The sequence below is a fragment of the Procambarus clarkii genome, chromosome 48 (assembly GCF_040958095.1).
Source record: "Procambarus clarkii isolate CNS0578487 chromosome 48, FALCON_Pclarkii_2.0, whole genome shotgun sequence".
NCBI lineage: Eukaryota > Metazoa > Arthropoda > Malacostraca > Decapoda > Cambaridae > Procambarus > Procambarus clarkii.
In genome coordinates, this window is record NC_091197.1 from 10,417,864 (window position 1) to 10,436,940 (window position 19,077).

The following is a 19,077-nucleotide window of genomic DNA, read 5'->3' on the forward strand; positions in this document are numbered from 1 at the left end:
CAGGCCATATGCCATAAAACACATATATAAATATATTTAAATATATAAATTTGTCATATAAATGTGACAAATATATTGTATGACATGGACGTGGGTCAGTAATTCTTCTTGGCTTCAGTTGTAGTCAGGGAAAGTTGAAAATTTCAGTATGCAGCTTCTGAAAACTTTTCTTTTTGAGACTGCCCATAGCATAGTTGGCAATTTGGATGGCAATTTATACTTTGTTAAAGTTAATTGATGCATCATTTTCACTAGATGAGTCATAACAGATGAAACAGTACCGGTATTATTTAAAAATAGGCAGCACTTTTGTGTGTACAAGCGAGACAAGAAATCCTAGGAAAGTAATCAATTGCTGGCAGACTTGATGCATTTCAGGTCTCACAAAATCAACTGCTTGCAAACAATGTATACACTAAGTAATCATCAAGAGAAGGCATTAAGCTGGGATGGGAACACTCTGAGGTCTTAAACAAACACAAGAGAAATTAACATTTTTATGTAATATTATGTACATTTTAAAATTTGCACAGAAGTGTTTACTCAAAACTAATTTTTTCCATTCCATATAAGCAAAGACTAACCAAAAACAAATAATGGCAGATCTGTAATTTGCACAAAATAATAAATTAGTCAACACTCGCCAATATTTAATTTTAGCAAGATTTCACACCATATTCTTGAAATTATGATAAATTCTATACTATTTGATTAATTTTTTCTAAACACATTTAAATATAATTCAAATATTTCTAATATAATAGATTTACCATAAACACCAGTCTAATTAAAAAAGATCATTTTATATATACAATTTTCTTTCAAGGAACATAACGATTTGAATAATTAAACTGAAGTTTAAGTGTTGAAAAGAACTATACAGTATATAGATGTACAAAAAGGAGAAGAATTTTTTTAGATATATGAGAATTATAGTTTCTATATTAAACGTCCATTTTTATAAAACCTTATGAAATAGTTCTACCTTAGACTGCCTAGCATTATCAGGTACAAGTGGTATGTAATATGCATCATAACAGCATCACCTACATCAATGTTGAACACCATCATATTCTGATACCGGTCTAGCGGCACCAACTTGTGCATATCTATCGCTGCCTACAGGGATGTCATCTTTGTCATCTTTGAGTCAAGATGTCATCTTTGCTCTTTAAACTATGCATGGAGGCCGCTTCCAAAATTTTGTGTTATACAATGAATTGACTCCAGAACTGGGGACACTGAATGACAGTAATTTAAGTTCCTTTTATAGAGTGGTCATCCAATCTCCTTAGTCCCAAGCTAAAAATAAAAAGTCTGGCCACAAGTTGGTATTACCAAGGTGGATTTTGAAAATGGCCTAAAGCACAGCCCCCTATTCTTGGACCCTTGTGATGAACAGCCCCCATTCCTTGCACGATGAAGCAAAACCCTTATCCTTGCACAATGCTGATGCACAACCCCCCTATTCTTGCGTGATGGTGAAACACAGCCCGCCCCTAATTCTTGCATGATGGCAAAACACTGCCCCCTATTTTTGCATGATGGTGAAGCACAGCCCCCTATCCATCCATGATGGAGAGTTACAACCCCCTATCCTTACTTGGTGAGACAGCCCCAATCCTTGCATTATGGTGAAGCAACAGTCCCCTATCCTTGCATCATAGTGAAGCGACAGCCCCTTATCTTTGCATGATGGTGAGGCAACAGCCCCCTATCCTTGCATGATGGTGAAGTCCAACAAGTCTCCTCTGTCACAAAGCTTCAAGCTGTGCTCATTAGCCAAGTGAAGGAGCGCGATGAATGCCAATGGCACCGAGAGGTTCTCCTGCATCTTCGAAGACAATTTTGGGCTCAGTTTCTTGTATATACCAGAGAATTCAATAATGTGATTGGGGTCCATTTTGTCAAGGCTCTCCTGCAAGTTATCAGCTTGGTTCTCTGATCTGAAATATTACAGAAAAATATCTAAAAATATATATAAATATATGGAATTATCTTTTCTCTTAAATAAAATGAAATGCCATCAAAAGCACGTGCCCCAGCATGGCCGACACCAACCCCTAAAGCAGTCAGGCACACATGATTACAAACTTACTCTCAACACAATTTCAAGCAATTCAATGAAGAAACTGTTTAACTGTCAGCCTGAAACAATAATACTTAATTCAAATAATTTATTAATTTCCCAATGAGCCAAAGTATATCATGATAATTGAAATAATAATAATAAATACCCTATATAAAAGTAAATACATTTGATACATGAAACAGTGGAGAATTTGTTGGCAAGAAATGTACATAATACAAAGCAATTATTATGCAGTGCATTTCAGAAACAACAAAGATAATTACAAGATTTATTTATAAGTTTAATGGAGTAATACTTAAAACTAAAAAGAAAGTAGTAAATTAAAATTTTTAATTGTTACAGATATTTAACAAGTGTTAAAATTTGTAATGATATTTAAAAACTGCAGTGTTTAGCGTGAGTACAAATATAGTATTAATGTTAACAATAACAGCAAACAAAGGTTGATATGCAGGATGAGGAGATGCGAGTAAAATAACTAAACTATACCATACTTACTGTCGTTCATTTTCCTTGTTATTTGCTGGATCCGCAAGCAAACTCCACAATGTTCCCTTGAGTTTCTTCATGTCAACTTTTTTTGCAGTTCGAGCATAACCGATGGTAATTTTGGCCACCTGAAAAGTAAGACAATATATTTCATATTTCTTACAAATTTAAAGGGAAAAATCTAGCATTGAATGTAATGAAATGTTCTTTCCTAGACGGCTACCCCCTGATTTCTCTCCTTTCCCTCCCCACCAGTTTAACTCTTAGTATGATCAAGACTTGGCTCAATACACCAGGCCTCAGTGGTGTATCTGTCGCCTACTGGGAGCCAAGACCAGAATCTGGTTCACTCTATGTGACAAAGGTAGCAGGGCCAAGGGATCAAAAATATAACTGGGGGTAAACTGAAGAAGCAATAGCCCATTCTCCATTGATGATAGTACAGTACTTGTAGTAACTATCTGGTGAAATGAACAAAAATTGGACTGTTGGACTAAAACAGTTCATGTTTTCACTTTTGAATTAGCCCAATTGACATAATGCATAATGTACTAAAAAAATTTAAAACTAAAGAACCACCCATGAAACAACCCTGATATGCGCAATTCAAGGGTTAAAAACATAAATAAATGTAATTGTTCTGACCTTATTTGGAGCAGTAACTAAGTTTTCTAAGAAGTCAGATGCTCTATTCTCTGCATCCTCTCCATTGAGTGGCTGTGAGCCAACAACAGTCTGACTAAACAGCTCGGTCATGTCGTAGCCTGGTACCGAGTTGTCACCATAGCCACTCGCGCCATCATCCTGCAAGGAAAGTGCTGATGATAATGCAATTATAACACCACAAAGCATAACATATGAAGCTCAACTACCTTAGGCATCATTGAAAAAATTAATGAAAATATGCTTGTGGCAACTTGCGAGTCTTGAAGCGCCTGCACAACCGCCTCCGGGAACTTACTGCATGGGCAAACACATACCAGTGACATCACATCGCATCTTCTCCATGTCGTCACAGCCAAAGTAACTTGTTTTTTATATATTTTTTTACATATGCATGTTCAGGGAAAGGATTTTAACAATTTACAAGGAATTTTTTTTGGTGGGGGAACACTTCAACTTCCGTGCACCACCAGAATGTCACAAAGCTGCGCAGCACGGAGGTTAAATTCACTAGAATACACTTTTCACGAGTCTTTTATAATATCTGTACATGTACTTTATGTAAATAAAAATTGGTGGTTTAAAAATTTATTCCAATAATATCTGTGTATAAAATAAATTTCTTTTAACGATGAAAACAAATTTAAAACAAAACCAAGCTGTACTATGATTTTTTTAAAAGCTAAATTGTCTAGCATAGAAAAAATTTCTTTGGAACAGATATTGAGACAGAATTATACTCACCACGTCTGCACAATAATTATCTCTATCATTCTGGTTATCATAGTCATATTCATGGATGCTGTCATCCACAGTAGCTGCCTTTTTCTGCCTCTGTATGACAATTGCTGGACGCCCAAACAATCTAAAAATTTAAATAAATCAATAGTGTTAACTCAAAATAACAGGCCAAAATTGATCTGCATATTATTTTGAATTCAATACAGTATTGTATTTCTTAAACTGGATACTCTAACATAACACATACTAAATACACAAGTCAACTTAAACCAAAAGATAACCGAGCAAAATTCTAAACAATTAAGTTAAGAGATTTGGTTACGTTCAGCATATTCAACAAGAGGATATTTAAAATTCAGCTGAATGATATCGCTTATAACGTGAGACGGTTTTGTGTGAAATAATGATATTTCTAACATTGTGAATATAATGCACAGACACAAGGTTTACCATTTTCTAAAAATTCCTTTATTCAAAGGTGCTAATCAGCACAATTCTATTTTCCTCCAGCAAAGAATCTATTATCCCTGCCAACATATTTAACTTCTATTCAGGGAATATACTTATGGTAAATAAAACTAACTTGGTGAAATTTCTTGATTCATAGTGAAGATCAATAGGCAAGGTGGTTTTCTCTTTGCTCCAAACTTTTAGAGTGGAATTTGATAGTTTGGTCGCTTTGCGGGTGACAGTAAATAACTTGGCAATCTCTGGATCTTCTTCCTCATATTTTAAACTGATCAATTCCTTTTTCTTCTTTTTTGCCTCATCTGCTTTAGTGCTGCTAATGGTTTTTACTGCAGAAGAAAATTGTATTTTACCATTTAATTTTGGAGAGACATTAATGAATTACAAAAATACATACATACATAATTCAAGTAACTGTTATTAACCTCTCAATTGTTGTACTTTAACTGAGAATCACAAGGATGGGACACCCAGGCTCAAAGAACCATGAATTCTGCCAATCATGACAAAACTGTACTCACCTCTCTTCTATCTCAACATATTACACATAGAATTTTTTACCTAAATTGTTAAATATTTGACTATGGTGAACTGACTTAAAAGTAGCTTATCACATACTGGAACATACAGTAGGTCATGTTTAACTAAACTTTAACAATGGAAATATTTTCTCATAAGAGAGATAGTACACCTCTGTGCTATAAAGACTGCCTCGAATCTAGACACAGTAACTACAACCTTTAGATAACGGTTTCATTCTCCAATGTCCAGGGCCAGCCCAGGCTGACAGCAAGTGGTTGTCAAAGTAGGAGTATTCAGATGGGTTTAGCGCCAGGTGATCCTTGAGGTGTACAGCCTCCATGAGAGGTGGTGGAGCTTTCTGGTACCCCTCATGTCCAATGGTGACCACAGTGCCATCCTCGGGGCACTCGTCGTCGTCTCCCATCTGGTCTGCTCCTTGAGGTCGGTAAAAGAAACATTATAAATATTGAAAATAATTTAATTTGACTTTAGTTTGCTTTCTGTTAATATTTAGAGCATCTATCCCCATCTACAGACCCATCACAGGAAAAAACTAAATCATATGAAAGTTGAATCTGGCTAAGATAGGAAGCCTCAACCAATACCCTTATTTTATCCTGCCTACTAAACCCATTTAATATTCTGCACCTCTCATGGTCCTTCCCATGCACTCTTCCTATCATGATTCTGAAACAGTACTGCTGACTTCAGTAGCTAAAATATAAACTACCAAAATAAAATATATTGTGAACACAAACACACAAGCACAGTACATAAAACTTTTATAGTTTAACATGTTAAATGATTAGACTCGACCTACCATACTCATCATCAGCATCAAATTCATCATTGCCAATTGGTGCTGGTATAGCATTGACATCAAATCTGTGGGAGTCATTTCCACCTTGGTCATCATCCTTCTCGTCCATTAATTTTGATGCATCACAAAAGGAGTCCTCATCACCTAACTTCCAAGTTGTGAACTCAAAGGTTGCAAATGTTGGGCATATCATCAACTGGCTCAAATCTGTTCAAAGAAATTACGGCAAGTATTATTCATATTTGCACACATGAATAAGGCTGCAAAATCAAGAAATTATCACGTTATGTATGCTGGGTCAGAAGTCAATCAAGAGAGTGATTCTCAGGCAGGCAATCACAAAATATAAAGTGGAGTAGCAGGTACAGGTGTAGTGGTTACAACCACTTCTATTCACAACTTCAAGACAACATATAACTCAGAACATAAATATTAAAAGAGGAAATAGGCACACCAGTTATAAAAGCCTATTAGGCATGGCATAGACCTAAATCTCCCTCTTCTGAAGTCACTGATACTTAAGTAATTCATAAGCAAATGCAAGCATCATAACACTGTTCTTCCCAGAGGCCTCTGAGAACCACACACTGCCCACATGCCTCTGACAAATCCCCCCCTCTGCTCACAAGGATCAGACACCACTACCACCACCACCAGTTCAGAGTAGTTAACAAATGGAATGCATTAGGCAGTAATGTGGCAGAGGCAGACTCTATACACAGTTTCAAATATTGCTATGATTGAGTCCAATAGGCTCAGGAATCTGTATATCAGTTGGTTGACAGTCGAGACGCGGGACCAAACAATTGAAGCTCAACCCCCGCAAGCACAACTAGGCAAGTACCACTCTGCTGACAATGCTCTGACAACAACTCTTCCCACATGGTTCTGACAACACTACTTTTCCTCACACGGCTCTGACAACACTACTTTGACTTGTCAACCACACTATTGTGGAAATAAACTCCTGGACCTCCAAGTGCCCAGGTGAATGACATTTATTTCCATGGTAGTGTAGTTGACAATTTATATGACATGGGCGTGGATCACTAATTCCTCCGAGCTTCAATAGTAGTCAGGGACAGTGGAAATTTTAGCGGGGCAGCGGTTAGTTGCTTCTGGAATCTTTCCTTATTAAGGTTGCTTGTTCATAGCCCAGTCAATAAAGCTTCTGACTTACGCTCGTGGGGTCGGCAGTTCGAGTCTCCAAGTGCCCAGGTGAATGAAACACTACTTTGCATACATCACGATAACAATCCCACTCTGCTAGCAGGGCTCTCATAACACTATTCTGCCTAAAAAGTTCTGCCCACAAAGCTCTGACAACACCACTCTGCCCACAAGGCATTGACATATCACTCTGTCCATAAGGCTCTGATAACACCATTCTGCCCACAAGGCATTGACATCATCACTGCCCATAAGGCTCTGACAACACTATTCTCCCCCATAACATTGCACCCCGACTGCAACACAAAAGTAAATAAACGTGCAACTCTCACCTCCTGGTTTTGGTATACATATTTTTTCCGTCTTTGCAGGAATTGTGCCTCCGGACATATCCATCATGATTGTTTCAGAATCAAGAATCAAGAAGCATGAATCATCCTGTCAAAAAAGAAAAAGAGACATGGCATTCTCAATTACAAAAATTTAACAGAAGTAATTTTTTTTTACATCAAATACAATACATACAGTTACATAAAACCGACACAAGCATATTGCTAATTTATATTGTAATACCAATTTCAGATCCAATTAATAGGCATCTTTTGTGCATGTGAATGTGTGTGTGAATGTAATTGCCTAACAGCTATGCGATAAGAGATACTGTATTGCATTGAATGGGTTAAGGAAAGATTAATACGAATTAGTACTGATAATGCACATTAATCTTTAGGTATACAACATTCTTTGTAGTAAGTTGAGTTATATATATTAGTGATGGGATGACAAATGGAAACCGGCATCAAGAATCGGAAAAATTGATTCTTCCCGATTGGCTGCCTGATCAACCAGGTCTATTACTGCCAGCGGCCCACAAGGTAATGTAGCCATAACAACCTAGCCAATTTGGCACAAAAAACCTGCAAGGTTCAATCAAACCACTTGTACAAAATACCATGTTAGCATATAGGGATACCTTAAGTAAAGACTTACCTGTAAATGGAGAGCATTGAGAAATTGTCCACTCCCTGAGCGGCCTTCATCAAACTGTGAGGTAGTCTTCTTAAACAGAGGGTCAACATCAAATTCTAGATCAAATTTGGCAACATTGATGTTCTTTAGGTTTGTTTCCACAACAGCTTTCTTTTTTACCTAGAATAAAAGAATAAAGTACAATATGACAATTATTCTAACTTAACATAGCAGATAGGCATAAACATTTTAGGAATTCCAGCTCTAATCTCAAACACAAATTACAATTACAATCTGATACATAACTAACAGTGAGGCAGTGAATCTCAGTCTAGTTTCCTTTATTGGTTATCTTATAAGGCAGTCATAAGTGTCATATATAACCTAACTGCAGCATCATGTAGCTTCTCACACTACCTAAACTACATAACCACTATGTACACAGTAAGCTGCCCACCCAATTGCAATATTGTGATATTATATCCAGATCCGAAAAACTTATTATTACATAAGCATTACCTCCATGTAATGATTACCAACAGTGATAATTACTAATAATACTCAACAGTGAACTATAATTATATTGGAACACTGTGCCCTCTGATGGGGAGATCAAAGCAAAGCAACAGGGTAGATATGGCTAGATTATTTAGCATGGGTAATACACAAACAAGATGACACAGATACAATTAAAGTACCCACTGGAGCCACAGAAATATCATAAATAATTTTTCTAAGTCAGGATAGTGAACAAATGAAATGCTAAAGTGAAGTGGTCAAGGCAAACTATTCACAGCTTAAATGTAGATATGACAGCAACCAGGCTCTGGAATCTACACAGCAGTCAATTAAGGGTTGTGAGGCTGAATCCAAGAGCTGTTGCTCATCTCCCTGACAATTAACTAGGCATGCATAGGACATCATGTGAAAAGCCCACTGGGCATCCCATTCTGGTGAGCATTTACACAGATGATGAAAACCAGCCAGCTAAGCTGGTAAAACACCCAGCTCACTAAATAGCAGCAACAAGAAACAGCTGACCGGCAAAAAGAAAAGAAAGATGGGCACAAAAACAAAAGAGGGACTTAACTCAAGACAACTCTCCATAGAACTGGCAGGCACAACTCCTCTATGGTAAGCAAGTAAGTCGAAACTAGAACAGACATACAAACTCCAGCACCCACAGAGCAGGAACAAGTCCAGAAAATACCAGGGCAACACCCCTTCTCCAAGGCAAGAGGTGAAACCCAAGAGCCTGGCAGGGTCAACAGAGGACCAACAGGGAGCCACATAAAACCACCTCCACTATGGGTGGCATTTGCCTTAAAGCGAGTCTGGAGTTTTTTGCTTCAGTCTTTCCCCGGTTGGAACACCTTGGCTGGTGGAGTGCACTGGTTGCAAGCATGCTACACTTCAATGCACCGTGGTAGTTTTTCCTAACTGTCTCATCCAGGCTGGGTTACTTTACATGGAACTTTTAAAAGTACTGGCATCATGTCCCAGTGCCTGGGTGCCCAGCTTGGATTAAGTAAGTTAGGGGGCCCCCTGTAAGTTAGGGGGCCTCTGGAGTGCCCCTGACCCCTCCCTCGCTTCTTGCGAGATGAGGTTTGGTCATCGTCTGTCACAGGGAGACGTTTATTGCGCGTGCTTCTGCTATGCTGCCTGTTGAGTCACACACACACACACACGCGCGCATGTATATATACTGTATATCTCTGAACCTAAATCTTATAATTGTACACACACAAATTGTATTTGCCTGTAAATATATGTGGTAATCATTCAATTGCTATTGTTAAAAGTTTGATTGTTCCTAGTATGGTTGCCCTACACATTCAGACACTGGATGGTGATGCACCTGATAGGGGAAGTCTGAATATTTTTACTTGGCCCTCAAAGGAAAGAAAGGGACTTAGGATCTTTCCCAAATATGGCAATTGATTGACAGAGGTCTCTAGTGTCAAATTACATCCCCCATAGACTGGGGGGCTATTTAAAAAATGGGGCACCTTACATCATCTCCAGGTAATTGGAGCACATGGGCCAATTACCTGGAGATGATTGGAACAATTTAAGGGTTAAATGGGTAAAAAGATGTCAGTGAGACAAAGGTAGAGTGAGCAAAAAATAACCCAAATTTAGCTTAAGATACACAATTAATATTAAAATAGGATATAGTAAGTGGACAATGTGGAAGGGAAGACACTGGTACAAACCAGTAAGCAGCACTGCCATGCGAGTCTAGCCAAAGAAAAGAAGCACCAGTTCAGTAAACAGATCTTGTATGCAGGCGATGAGTCACAATAACCTGGCTAAAGTAAGTTGACCAGACCACACACTAGGTCGTCATCCTTTCACCTTCTAGTGTGTGGTCTGGTCAACAGATCTTGTATTTTTCAAATACAGTATTTTCAAAATATTGATTTCCAGAGGCAGACAATAAGTTACAATAATGTGGCTGAACATATAATGACCAAACCACACATCAGAAAATAAAGAAACATATTTCGGTTCATTACACAACTGGATAATGGTCCAAAAGAGACGGAAATGTGGTTTCTTCCTTTTTTGATGTGTGGTTTGTTCATCGTTGCTTTCCAGAATTAAATTTACACATACTTCAGCTTCACCAAGAAAATCTAATAAATATATACTTTATTAATTCAATACTCAGTGTCCTTCCCCATGACTAACTCAACAAGAAAACTGGGTATTGTTTACAATAGAGTACAATAAAGAAAGAACAAGATCATGTGACCATTTACCTTCCGTTTTTTTTTATCTCCTTCGACTCCATCTTCTATGTTCATATCATCATCTTCCTTATTCTTTTCTTTATCCTGAGTTCGCCCCAAGCCACCTGCCATTTTCAGTGTGTCAGTATGAACGCTGTCAACACGGTAAGCATAAATCTTTGTGCTTGCATCCAAGGTACAACTAGCAACCTACGGATGAAAAAATTATACATGAATGAATAAGTGCAATTTAAATAAAAATATATACAGTACATAATTTTAATTTGATTAAGCACACACATACACACACACTTTATTGACTTTGCTCACCACATAGTTCATATAAGGTTACCCTGCATTGCAAAAACAAATTTTGCATGGCATCTGAATGATTTATCTGTTTTAAGAACTAGGTCTTTAGTGTCAAATAATCTAATATTAATTTAACCTCTGCAATAGGTTTAAAACATAAGCTAAGCTTGCCAAGAGAATGAAATACTTAAGTGGTATCCAATCCTTTAGCAAGATGAGAGACCTAACTAGCCAAACTCAACTGCCTTATGGTTGGTCAGTGCATGGTTCATCACAGAACGGAGAGAGGGCATAGGGAACTCCAACTCTGATAAAGCTACATTCACTACAAATTTAAGGTTAAAAATTCTGGATAAAAGTTTGTTTTTGTGTTTTCTTGTTGTAATTTCATATGGTTAAAATGTCAAATATGTCAAAATGTTAAAATACCAACATACTGTAGTTATGAAACACAACAGCAGTAACTGATAACGAAGATAGTAAATTTTGTTTAGGAAGGCATTTTCGATATACTGTATATGACATCAGTTGGAACCTGGTCCCAAGGTAATGCCGAATACCACTTCATGCTGGGCATAAACTTCCATGCAAGCCTAGAGTAGGTATGGTGCAGCCTTACAAAAGTTGTTTCATCACTGTGCAGGGCATCTTTTATGGCTGCTTATGAAGATGGCTGTACATGAGGCCACAAACAAATTTGATGATAGGTTCAACAAAGACCATGGTTGAGAAATTATCAATGTCTATAAAATAGTCTATAAAATAAAATTATCATGGGGTCTATAAACTCTGTGGGTTTATAGACCACAAGAAGTAGCTGAAAGATGACATTTATTTAAGCTGATGGCCAAGCACTGGAATATGAAGATTATTCAGGTTTGCAATTCATTGAGTTTACTAAATACTAGGAATGCAAATATTTGGTTGAGGTTCAGTTGTTTGATATAGAAATAATAGTGACTTGAGTTACAATTGGCTTTATTAAGACTAAAAATTATAAACACACACCAGCCTGATGTGAAAGTGATCACATGTTATACACAGCAGTTCACTATATGTACCTCAGGGAGCGGCACAATATACCTGCATATCCTCAGAATATAACACTGTTTACATTTTTTCTAGTTGTATATACATGATAAACTATTGATAAACCTGATTATTTAGTATTAGTCATGCTACAAATGTAAATAAATGAAATACTGAAAACAGTCTAACCTGGAAGTTGTTCATATCTGAATCTTTTCTTTTAAGCATCTCAGACATGTAGTCAATAAGCTGCAGATTGAATGCATTCTTCACACTGATTTTCTGAAACAAACAAAAAATTATTACAAAACTGTAATGACCACTTGACTAATTTGTAGCAGCATTAGGTATTCTTAATGCCGTTTCTAAAAATATCCATTTAATAACAAATTGAAAAGTCCACTGGCAGAAGGAGTCATGTAAGATTATGAATGGAAAAAGGGTAAAAGGCCTTTCTGGGTTTCTATGATGTAATGGTTTTTACCACATTCTTCTGAGCACAATGACGTTTGGAGCAGTTTGTGAGGTTATCTAAGGAGCACTTGGTTTTCATTAGGTATAGTTCTGCTGGCGATGCCAAAGTGTTTTAGTCTTGCTTAATATTCGATCAAGTTGACATTTTTAGCCATTCTTGTTTTCCTGCTTTTGCTAACAATTTCACTGATATGGAGAGTTTTGGTCATTTTCAAATAGCTTTACTGGCATTCATTTGGTTTCTCTGATGTGAAATACTAAGCAGGCTTGGCCATAGCAGTCTCTCAATTAATAAGCCACTACACAGTTCTGGCTCCATAGGAGCCATCACGGCTCCTACAGATTTGCTCACTGTTACAGGGTAGTTTCTGGCTTTGGTCTCCAGCAGACCAAACAGAACTCCCGCAACTTATGCGACTTGTATGGAGCAATCTCAGCAAGATAGCTACTGGGAGCAATCAGGGCTCTACCAGAAAGAGGGATTTTATTACATTCAATGCCAGGTTCTTTACTTTACCACTGATACCTTAGAACCATTCCACTTACAGAATTCGCCTAGAGCAGATCATGCCGGGCAAAAATGGACTATGTGGTACTATGATAACATACTCAAACATGATAATTGACAGAATTTGAAGGAATTTTATCCTTTGATTTATTTAAAGTTTCAGTAATGTAAGTAATAAAGATTGTATATTATATATAAAAAATAAAGTATTGTAATAATGTAGTTTCAACTTCCTTTACATTATTATTTTGATCTGGAAAAGAAACTTAGGCATTAGGAAATTAATTGTTCCTATCTTGGTAATTTTTTGGCTCTTGGCATTTGCAACTTGTTAATTTTCATTGCACACAGAAGTTAAATGTCAATTACTATAATTTATTTTTCCATCGGTTGTGATATATTTCAGGAGATAATTGATTTTGAATTTCATTGCTATATTACTTAAATGTTCCAAGATATTTAATGTTTAGCATGGAGCAGACACACCTGGAAACCTTCCCTTCACTGCCCCTCAAGAATTTTGGAAGGGCCTTGAAAAATTTTGGAATGAACCTTGTGGTGATTAATTTTGGTAAATGAACATCCCACATGCCTCTCCAGCACCAGCATAACCCAGCAGGGGTATATGAAAACATCGCTTCTGAGCTGGTGCACAGCATTAGTATGTCCAGATAATATCCAACATCTTACCCAGGTGACCAATAGGATCAAGCCTTAGGAAGCAACACGTCTCGTTTTTAAGAAGTGCACTGGGCGATGCATCGAAATAAACATAAGTAACTTGGCGGCACGATCATTGGTGTGACATGTGACAAGAAGACAGGTCAACTAACATGGTAGACAATCATATCTTTACCACTTAATCATTCCTTGCTAAAGTTTGAAGACAAAATATATCAGGTTAGATTAGGTAATGATAAATTTGGATAGAATATATTAGATTATGGTTTGGAGAAAGTTGGAAAAAAAGGTTATTTGTACCAGGAACCTCGGAGTGTCATGGATCGAGCACATCACAAGTAAAAGGAATAGGGTCTAGTCCCAAATACAGCAGTTCATACAGGCAAGGTTACACTACAATCGGTAAACAAGAGGAAAAACAATTGCATGCAGCTAAGAAGGTAACAATGTTTAGATATGAATCTTGATATTTCTAAGATATAAACCATAGTACTCTATTTTTAAAAGCTCAATTAATTTGCTGAATACATACATAGAAGGTCATAAATAAATTAACCTCTAACAACACTGTCAGAGATTAAATATTAAAGTGATTAATATGATTACATTTTCAGCAGATAGCTGAATGCACTTTGCATAGTGCTCAGTAAGTTGCTGATTAGTGAGACCAGCAACGGCACTGAGGGACTTGCGTTTGTCAGGCTGTGCTGAGCTGGGAGAAGAGTAATGCCTCGCCTGCAACTGCTGCTGTAGACGATTCAACTGCCGCTCCTTTTTCTCCTGCTCATCATTATTCTGAAAGTAGAAGCAACAAATTACTTCTACGCATTCAGTTCAAAATAAAACAATGATGCACAGCAATGTGAATAAGTAATAGTAGTCTTATCACAAACACAATAACATAGGATAAAAAAGCCTCACTTATGTATTTATGTAAAGGTCTGAACTACACCAAGACTTACTTGCCTCAGTACATTTTAAAGGTCTGAGTACTGTATAAGGTTAGTCGTTGAGGTGCAAGTCTTGTCCAAACCATATATACTGTACTCAGACCTTGATAATGCACTCAGGAGAGTACAAAAGACTTGGTTCAGAAAGTTCAAATCTTTACATAAAATACAGAAATACACAAGTGTGGGTTGTTTATCCAACAATGTAAATGAAATGCAAATTATTTGTCAATAAAACGTTAAAACTAAAAAGATAAATATTAGGTTATCTATACCTAAGAGCATGTGTGGCATCACTCCCATTGGCCTGATATACAGTACAGTATTTTTATTTACAGATAAGTAACTTTGACAGACCTATGAATTGAGAAAACATGGAGAGATGAATGCCATAGGAGTTGTACAGTATACTGATTATGTTGCTCAAATATAATAGAACAGATTGCTAATGGCAGATTTTTAACTGAAATTTTTAAATGTGGTCAACTACAATTATTTTTATACTCTTGCCACTCACTCTGAGGGCAGACTTTCCTGATATTTCTCTACAGGCTATTGCTGCCTCTAAGTCAAATTAACAATTAAAACATAATTTTTCCAAAGAATACAGTACATAAATTTGCTTTTAAAAGTTTCATGCTTTTGATATTAAAAGAGTTCCCAAAATGTCCAAGATCATCTAAGCACCTGCTTTGAGCACAAGACAGACCTGGGACAAAGAGGTCATCCAAAAGGAGGGGACAAGGAATGAACCGGTTCAGCCTGGAAAGATTGAGAATGAAACAAAGGTTCAGTGAATCAGTATCGGAGCCAGAAAAAGATTTGAGACTTACAGAAGAGATACAGTCATTTCAACCACACCAGAAGCCACCCAACTCCACGATGCCCCAACGAAGGTGAGGAGAGGAGAGGAAACCTGCCCTGAAAGGTTTCTGCTTTTAATTGCTTTTAAATACTATACATGGATGGTGAAATACTAAGGAAATTGTTCTCGACCTTCGTTAAATCAAAACTGGAATACTGTATGCAGCGGTTGTGTGGTGCCCATATATTAAGAAGCACATCAACAAACTGGAGGAGGTGTAAGGACGTGCAACTAAATGTCTCCCAGAACTGAAGGACAAGAGCTACGAGGAGAGATTAGAGACATTAAATATGCCAAAACTAGAAGATACTGTAGAAGAAAGAGAGGCGATATGATCACTTCGTACAAAATAATAATGGGAATCGATAAAATTGATAAGGAAGAATTCCTGAGACCTGAAACTTCAAGAAAAAGAGGTCATAGATTTTAACTAAACAAAGCCGCCAAAGAAATATAAGAAAATTCACTTTCGCAAACAGAATGGAAGACGGTTTGAACAAGTTAGGCGAGGAGGAGGTGGAGGCTAAAACCATCAGTACTAAGTAGTTTCAAAGTGATATATACAAAGAGTGCTGGGAAGACGGGACACCACAAGCATAGGTCTCATCCTGTGACTACACTTAGGTAATTACTGGACAACGAACCCATAGGGGATATCCAGCCTGCAAGGGGTAATAACTTTACTGGAAGCCCAGACTCTGGGATGCTACGCCTACCAACTTTCATCTAAATCTGAGATGATCATACTGGGAGCTTTGATGAGTTAGCATAGAAGAAGGAAGTAGAAGACCCCCCATTAAAGTAGAAGAAAAGGTGATGCACCGGTGGGAACCCATTGACTCAACAAGGATGAGAGATTAGATGAATTTATCAAATAGTTTTATCAGAATAAGATTCAGAATAATCAGAGGGGTACCCAATATGAGAGAACAATATTCAAGGGGAAATATGGGAATGTAATACAAATTTATTTAATCTACAATATTCAAGAACATGCCAAACATAGCTCAGAATATGTAAATAATGAAGCTAATGAAGAAAATATACCTGCTCTTACACTTTTAACAATAATGTACATAAGCTTTGGATAATTAATGTATCAACAATCAAAAGATGTTTATAACACACATCACATGAGGTTAAGATGCATGATAAAATAAATTTATTTAAAATATTGTAAGACAGTTTTCCAATTACTAATACATACTGTGATAATTTAGTGCATATCTATTGAGAAACTTAGCATCACTCATTATTTATAAGGAAAATATTAATATTCAATTATCTCTATGATGGTATAGATGACATAAATGGTACAGTACTCACTTCTGGTACATCAAGGAAAACTTGATCTGATGTCATTGACACATCAAGAACTGAGTGTCTCTTGGAGCGTGGACTATCAGGCATAATGCTGCGACGTTTGGTGGGGGAGAGTGTGAACCCAATCGTAGACTGTCTATTGCTTCGTGGCATCTTGGCATACCCAGCCTGGCTCAACCATCAAATGCTAACTGAAAGTACAGTATTCATAAACATCACGATGTACAGTACATTTGTGTGTAATATTATATATATATATATATATATATATATATATATATATATATATATATATATATATATATATATATATATATATATATATATATATATATATATATATCTATATATCTATCTATCTTCCACACATATATTATATATATAAAATAATTTACTATGGGCTCCAGCCCATAGTACATTTGAGTTCAAAATTTGTGTTCAAAATCATATAGTGGCCTGGTAAAGTTTTTTATCATAAGTTGAAAATTTAAATAAAAATCGACCATTAAAGATTTTACTTCAAATTTTATTAAACTTCATGAAACTGCTTAAGATATAGACAGCATGCAACGATGTCCCACAGTGAAGCATATACATGGGTATGTCAGAGCCTCGACATCCACAGATACTTTATCAGTGGCAAACATGTTATATGAGAGGCATGATGCCCAATGATACATTACTGGCAGAAGCTCACATAATACATATTAAATCCACAATGCCCATTGACACATTACCTGTGGAATCTGTGGGCCTCGACGTCCAGACTTCACCAGTAGACTCTTACATATATATACACGAGTCTCTTGACCCCTACAGATACTTTCCCAGTGAGAGCTACGTGTGTCTGAGGGTATCGCCACTTACAGCTACAGTACCAGTTGAAAACACATAGGAATACGAGTCAACTCAACTATCAAATGTAATGCTATGAAGTGCCTGATTAAATCAATTTACCCGCAGCAATATGCAGCAAGGTAAGAGCCTAACCACAGTGGGTGAGATAAGAGGAGGGACAGAAGGTGGGTGTACAGCCTGGTGTGACACCCTCCGGAGCTACTCACCAAATATCCCCCAAAGAATTCTTTATTCTTCTCTAGACTCGGCGTCTGCGAGTGGGTGAAGGGTAGTGGGTTCTCCTCCGTCAGTTACCACCAGTTACTACCAGAAGGGGGTCACACTACGTCGCTATTCCTCATATAATACAAGTTATTCCCAATTCGCGCGGGAGAATCTTCAACCAAAACAAACATATTGGGGGGGAGTAGTTTAGCCCCCAGACCTCGGTATAATGGCTCCCCTGCTCGTCTTCTCTTCTTTATTCGCCCCTCACGCACACTCCAAACTTTTATCCAGCCCTCATGCCTAGCCACGCCTTTCTATGAATACAAAATAAGACCTAAATCACTTAACAGAATTTGAAAAAGTTGTACCAACCCGCCGCTAGTGGAAGTTGTGGCGAGATCTCGCGAGACCCCGCGAGACCCCGGCACTCTGCGCGCCAAATTTGATTGTATCTTTCAGTACATGCTGAGGTAAGGTAATTATTAGGAGGAAACGCTTAGCCATTATCGCTATATAATACTTGAAAGGGATGAGGATAAGGATTTGGGATGAGAAAGGGGCGGGGGAAGGAATGGTGCCCAACCACTTCCACCGTCCAAGTTGGACGGTTGGGGACTGAAAGCTGATCGACCTGCATGAAGCTAGACCGTCGCTCTACCGTTCACCCCAAGGGGTTGGGCTTACTACATGTTGAGTCACAACTATCTTTATATCTATACCGGCAAGCATGAACAAAACTAATCACAATATTTAAGATAATAGTGTTCAGAATGAAGGTCCAATCTCTCAGTCCCCTAGGAACAATGTATAGAAATAAAGAATTTAATTACCTGGTAATTAAACTTGACACGTTGATCAAATTCGTTTATTTTCGTGTTGTCGGTGACAGGAAGACTGTGCACATATATACTTTAGGCTTGTATCGATATCCTCCCCTTCCCAAGGTCGAACTACTGATCCTCCCCAAAATGCAACCTAATAACCGTTCCCCAATTCCCGGGTGCCTGTTTAATGCTAGGTGAACAGAGGAATTAGGTGAAAGGAAATGTGACCAATCATTACTGTCCCACCTGAGCTTCGACTCGAGTTGACCGGCTTTGCCCAGGTCTCTTTTCCCTCCTCCCCATCTTTCTCCTCCCCCTATTTCCCAATCTTTCCCCCCCCCCATTTCCCAATCTTTCCCCCCTGTCTCATCTCTCAT

The 19,077-nt window shown here is 37.5% G+C and overlaps 1 protein-coding gene across 4 annotated transcripts; it reads right to left on the reverse strand.

Moving 5' to 3' along the window:
* Positions 1–484: 484 nt before the first annotated feature.
* LOC123764760 (non-SMC condensin I complex subunit H) lies at positions 485–18,387 on the reverse strand. Of its 4 annotated transcripts, none has more exons than XM_045752866.2 (14): positions 18,249–18,387; positions 16,815–17,002; positions 14,280–14,468; positions 12,200–12,292; positions 10,700–10,879; positions 7,956–8,114; positions 7,298–7,403; positions 5,796–6,002; positions 5,192–5,410; positions 4,569–4,782; positions 3,989–4,109; positions 3,227–3,385; positions 2,591–2,709; positions 485–1,946 (listed from the first exon to the last, which is right to left on the reverse strand). In XM_045752866.2, the coding sequence occupies exons 2-14, from the start codon at positions 16,962–16,964 to the stop codon at positions 1,715–1,717; spliced, it is 2,148 nt and encodes a 715-aa protein (XP_045608822.1). In that variant the 5' UTR covers positions 16,965–17,002; positions 18,249–18,387; the 3' UTR covers positions 485–1,714. The 4 variants fall into 4 exon arrangements, with proteins under 4 accessions (XP_045608822.1, XP_045608820.1, XP_069158701.1 ...); XM_045752864.2 differs by lacking the exon at positions 18,249–18,387 and adding an exon at positions 17,876–18,028; XM_069302600.1 differs by lacking the exon at positions 18,249–18,387 and adding an exon at positions 17,769–17,841.
* Positions 18,388–19,077: the final 690 nt, after the last annotated feature.

What these genes read in the sequence shown, in the direction of transcription:
- LOC123764760 (XM_045752866.2), bottom strand. Translation starts at nt 16,964, where the DNA reads ATGCCACGAAGCAATAGACAGTCTACGATTGGGTTCACACTCTCCCCC. An exon ending in GAATCAAGAAATTTCACCAA is followed by an intron (nt 4,110 to 4,568) that starts GTTAGTTTTATT and finishes TTAAATTTTTAG; the next exon opens with ATTGTTTGGGCGTCCAGCAA. An exon ending in ATAATTATTGTGCAGACGTG is followed by an intron (nt 3,386 to 3,988) that starts GTGAGTATAATT and finishes CTTTCCTTGCAG; the next exon opens with GATGATGGCGCGAGTGGCTA.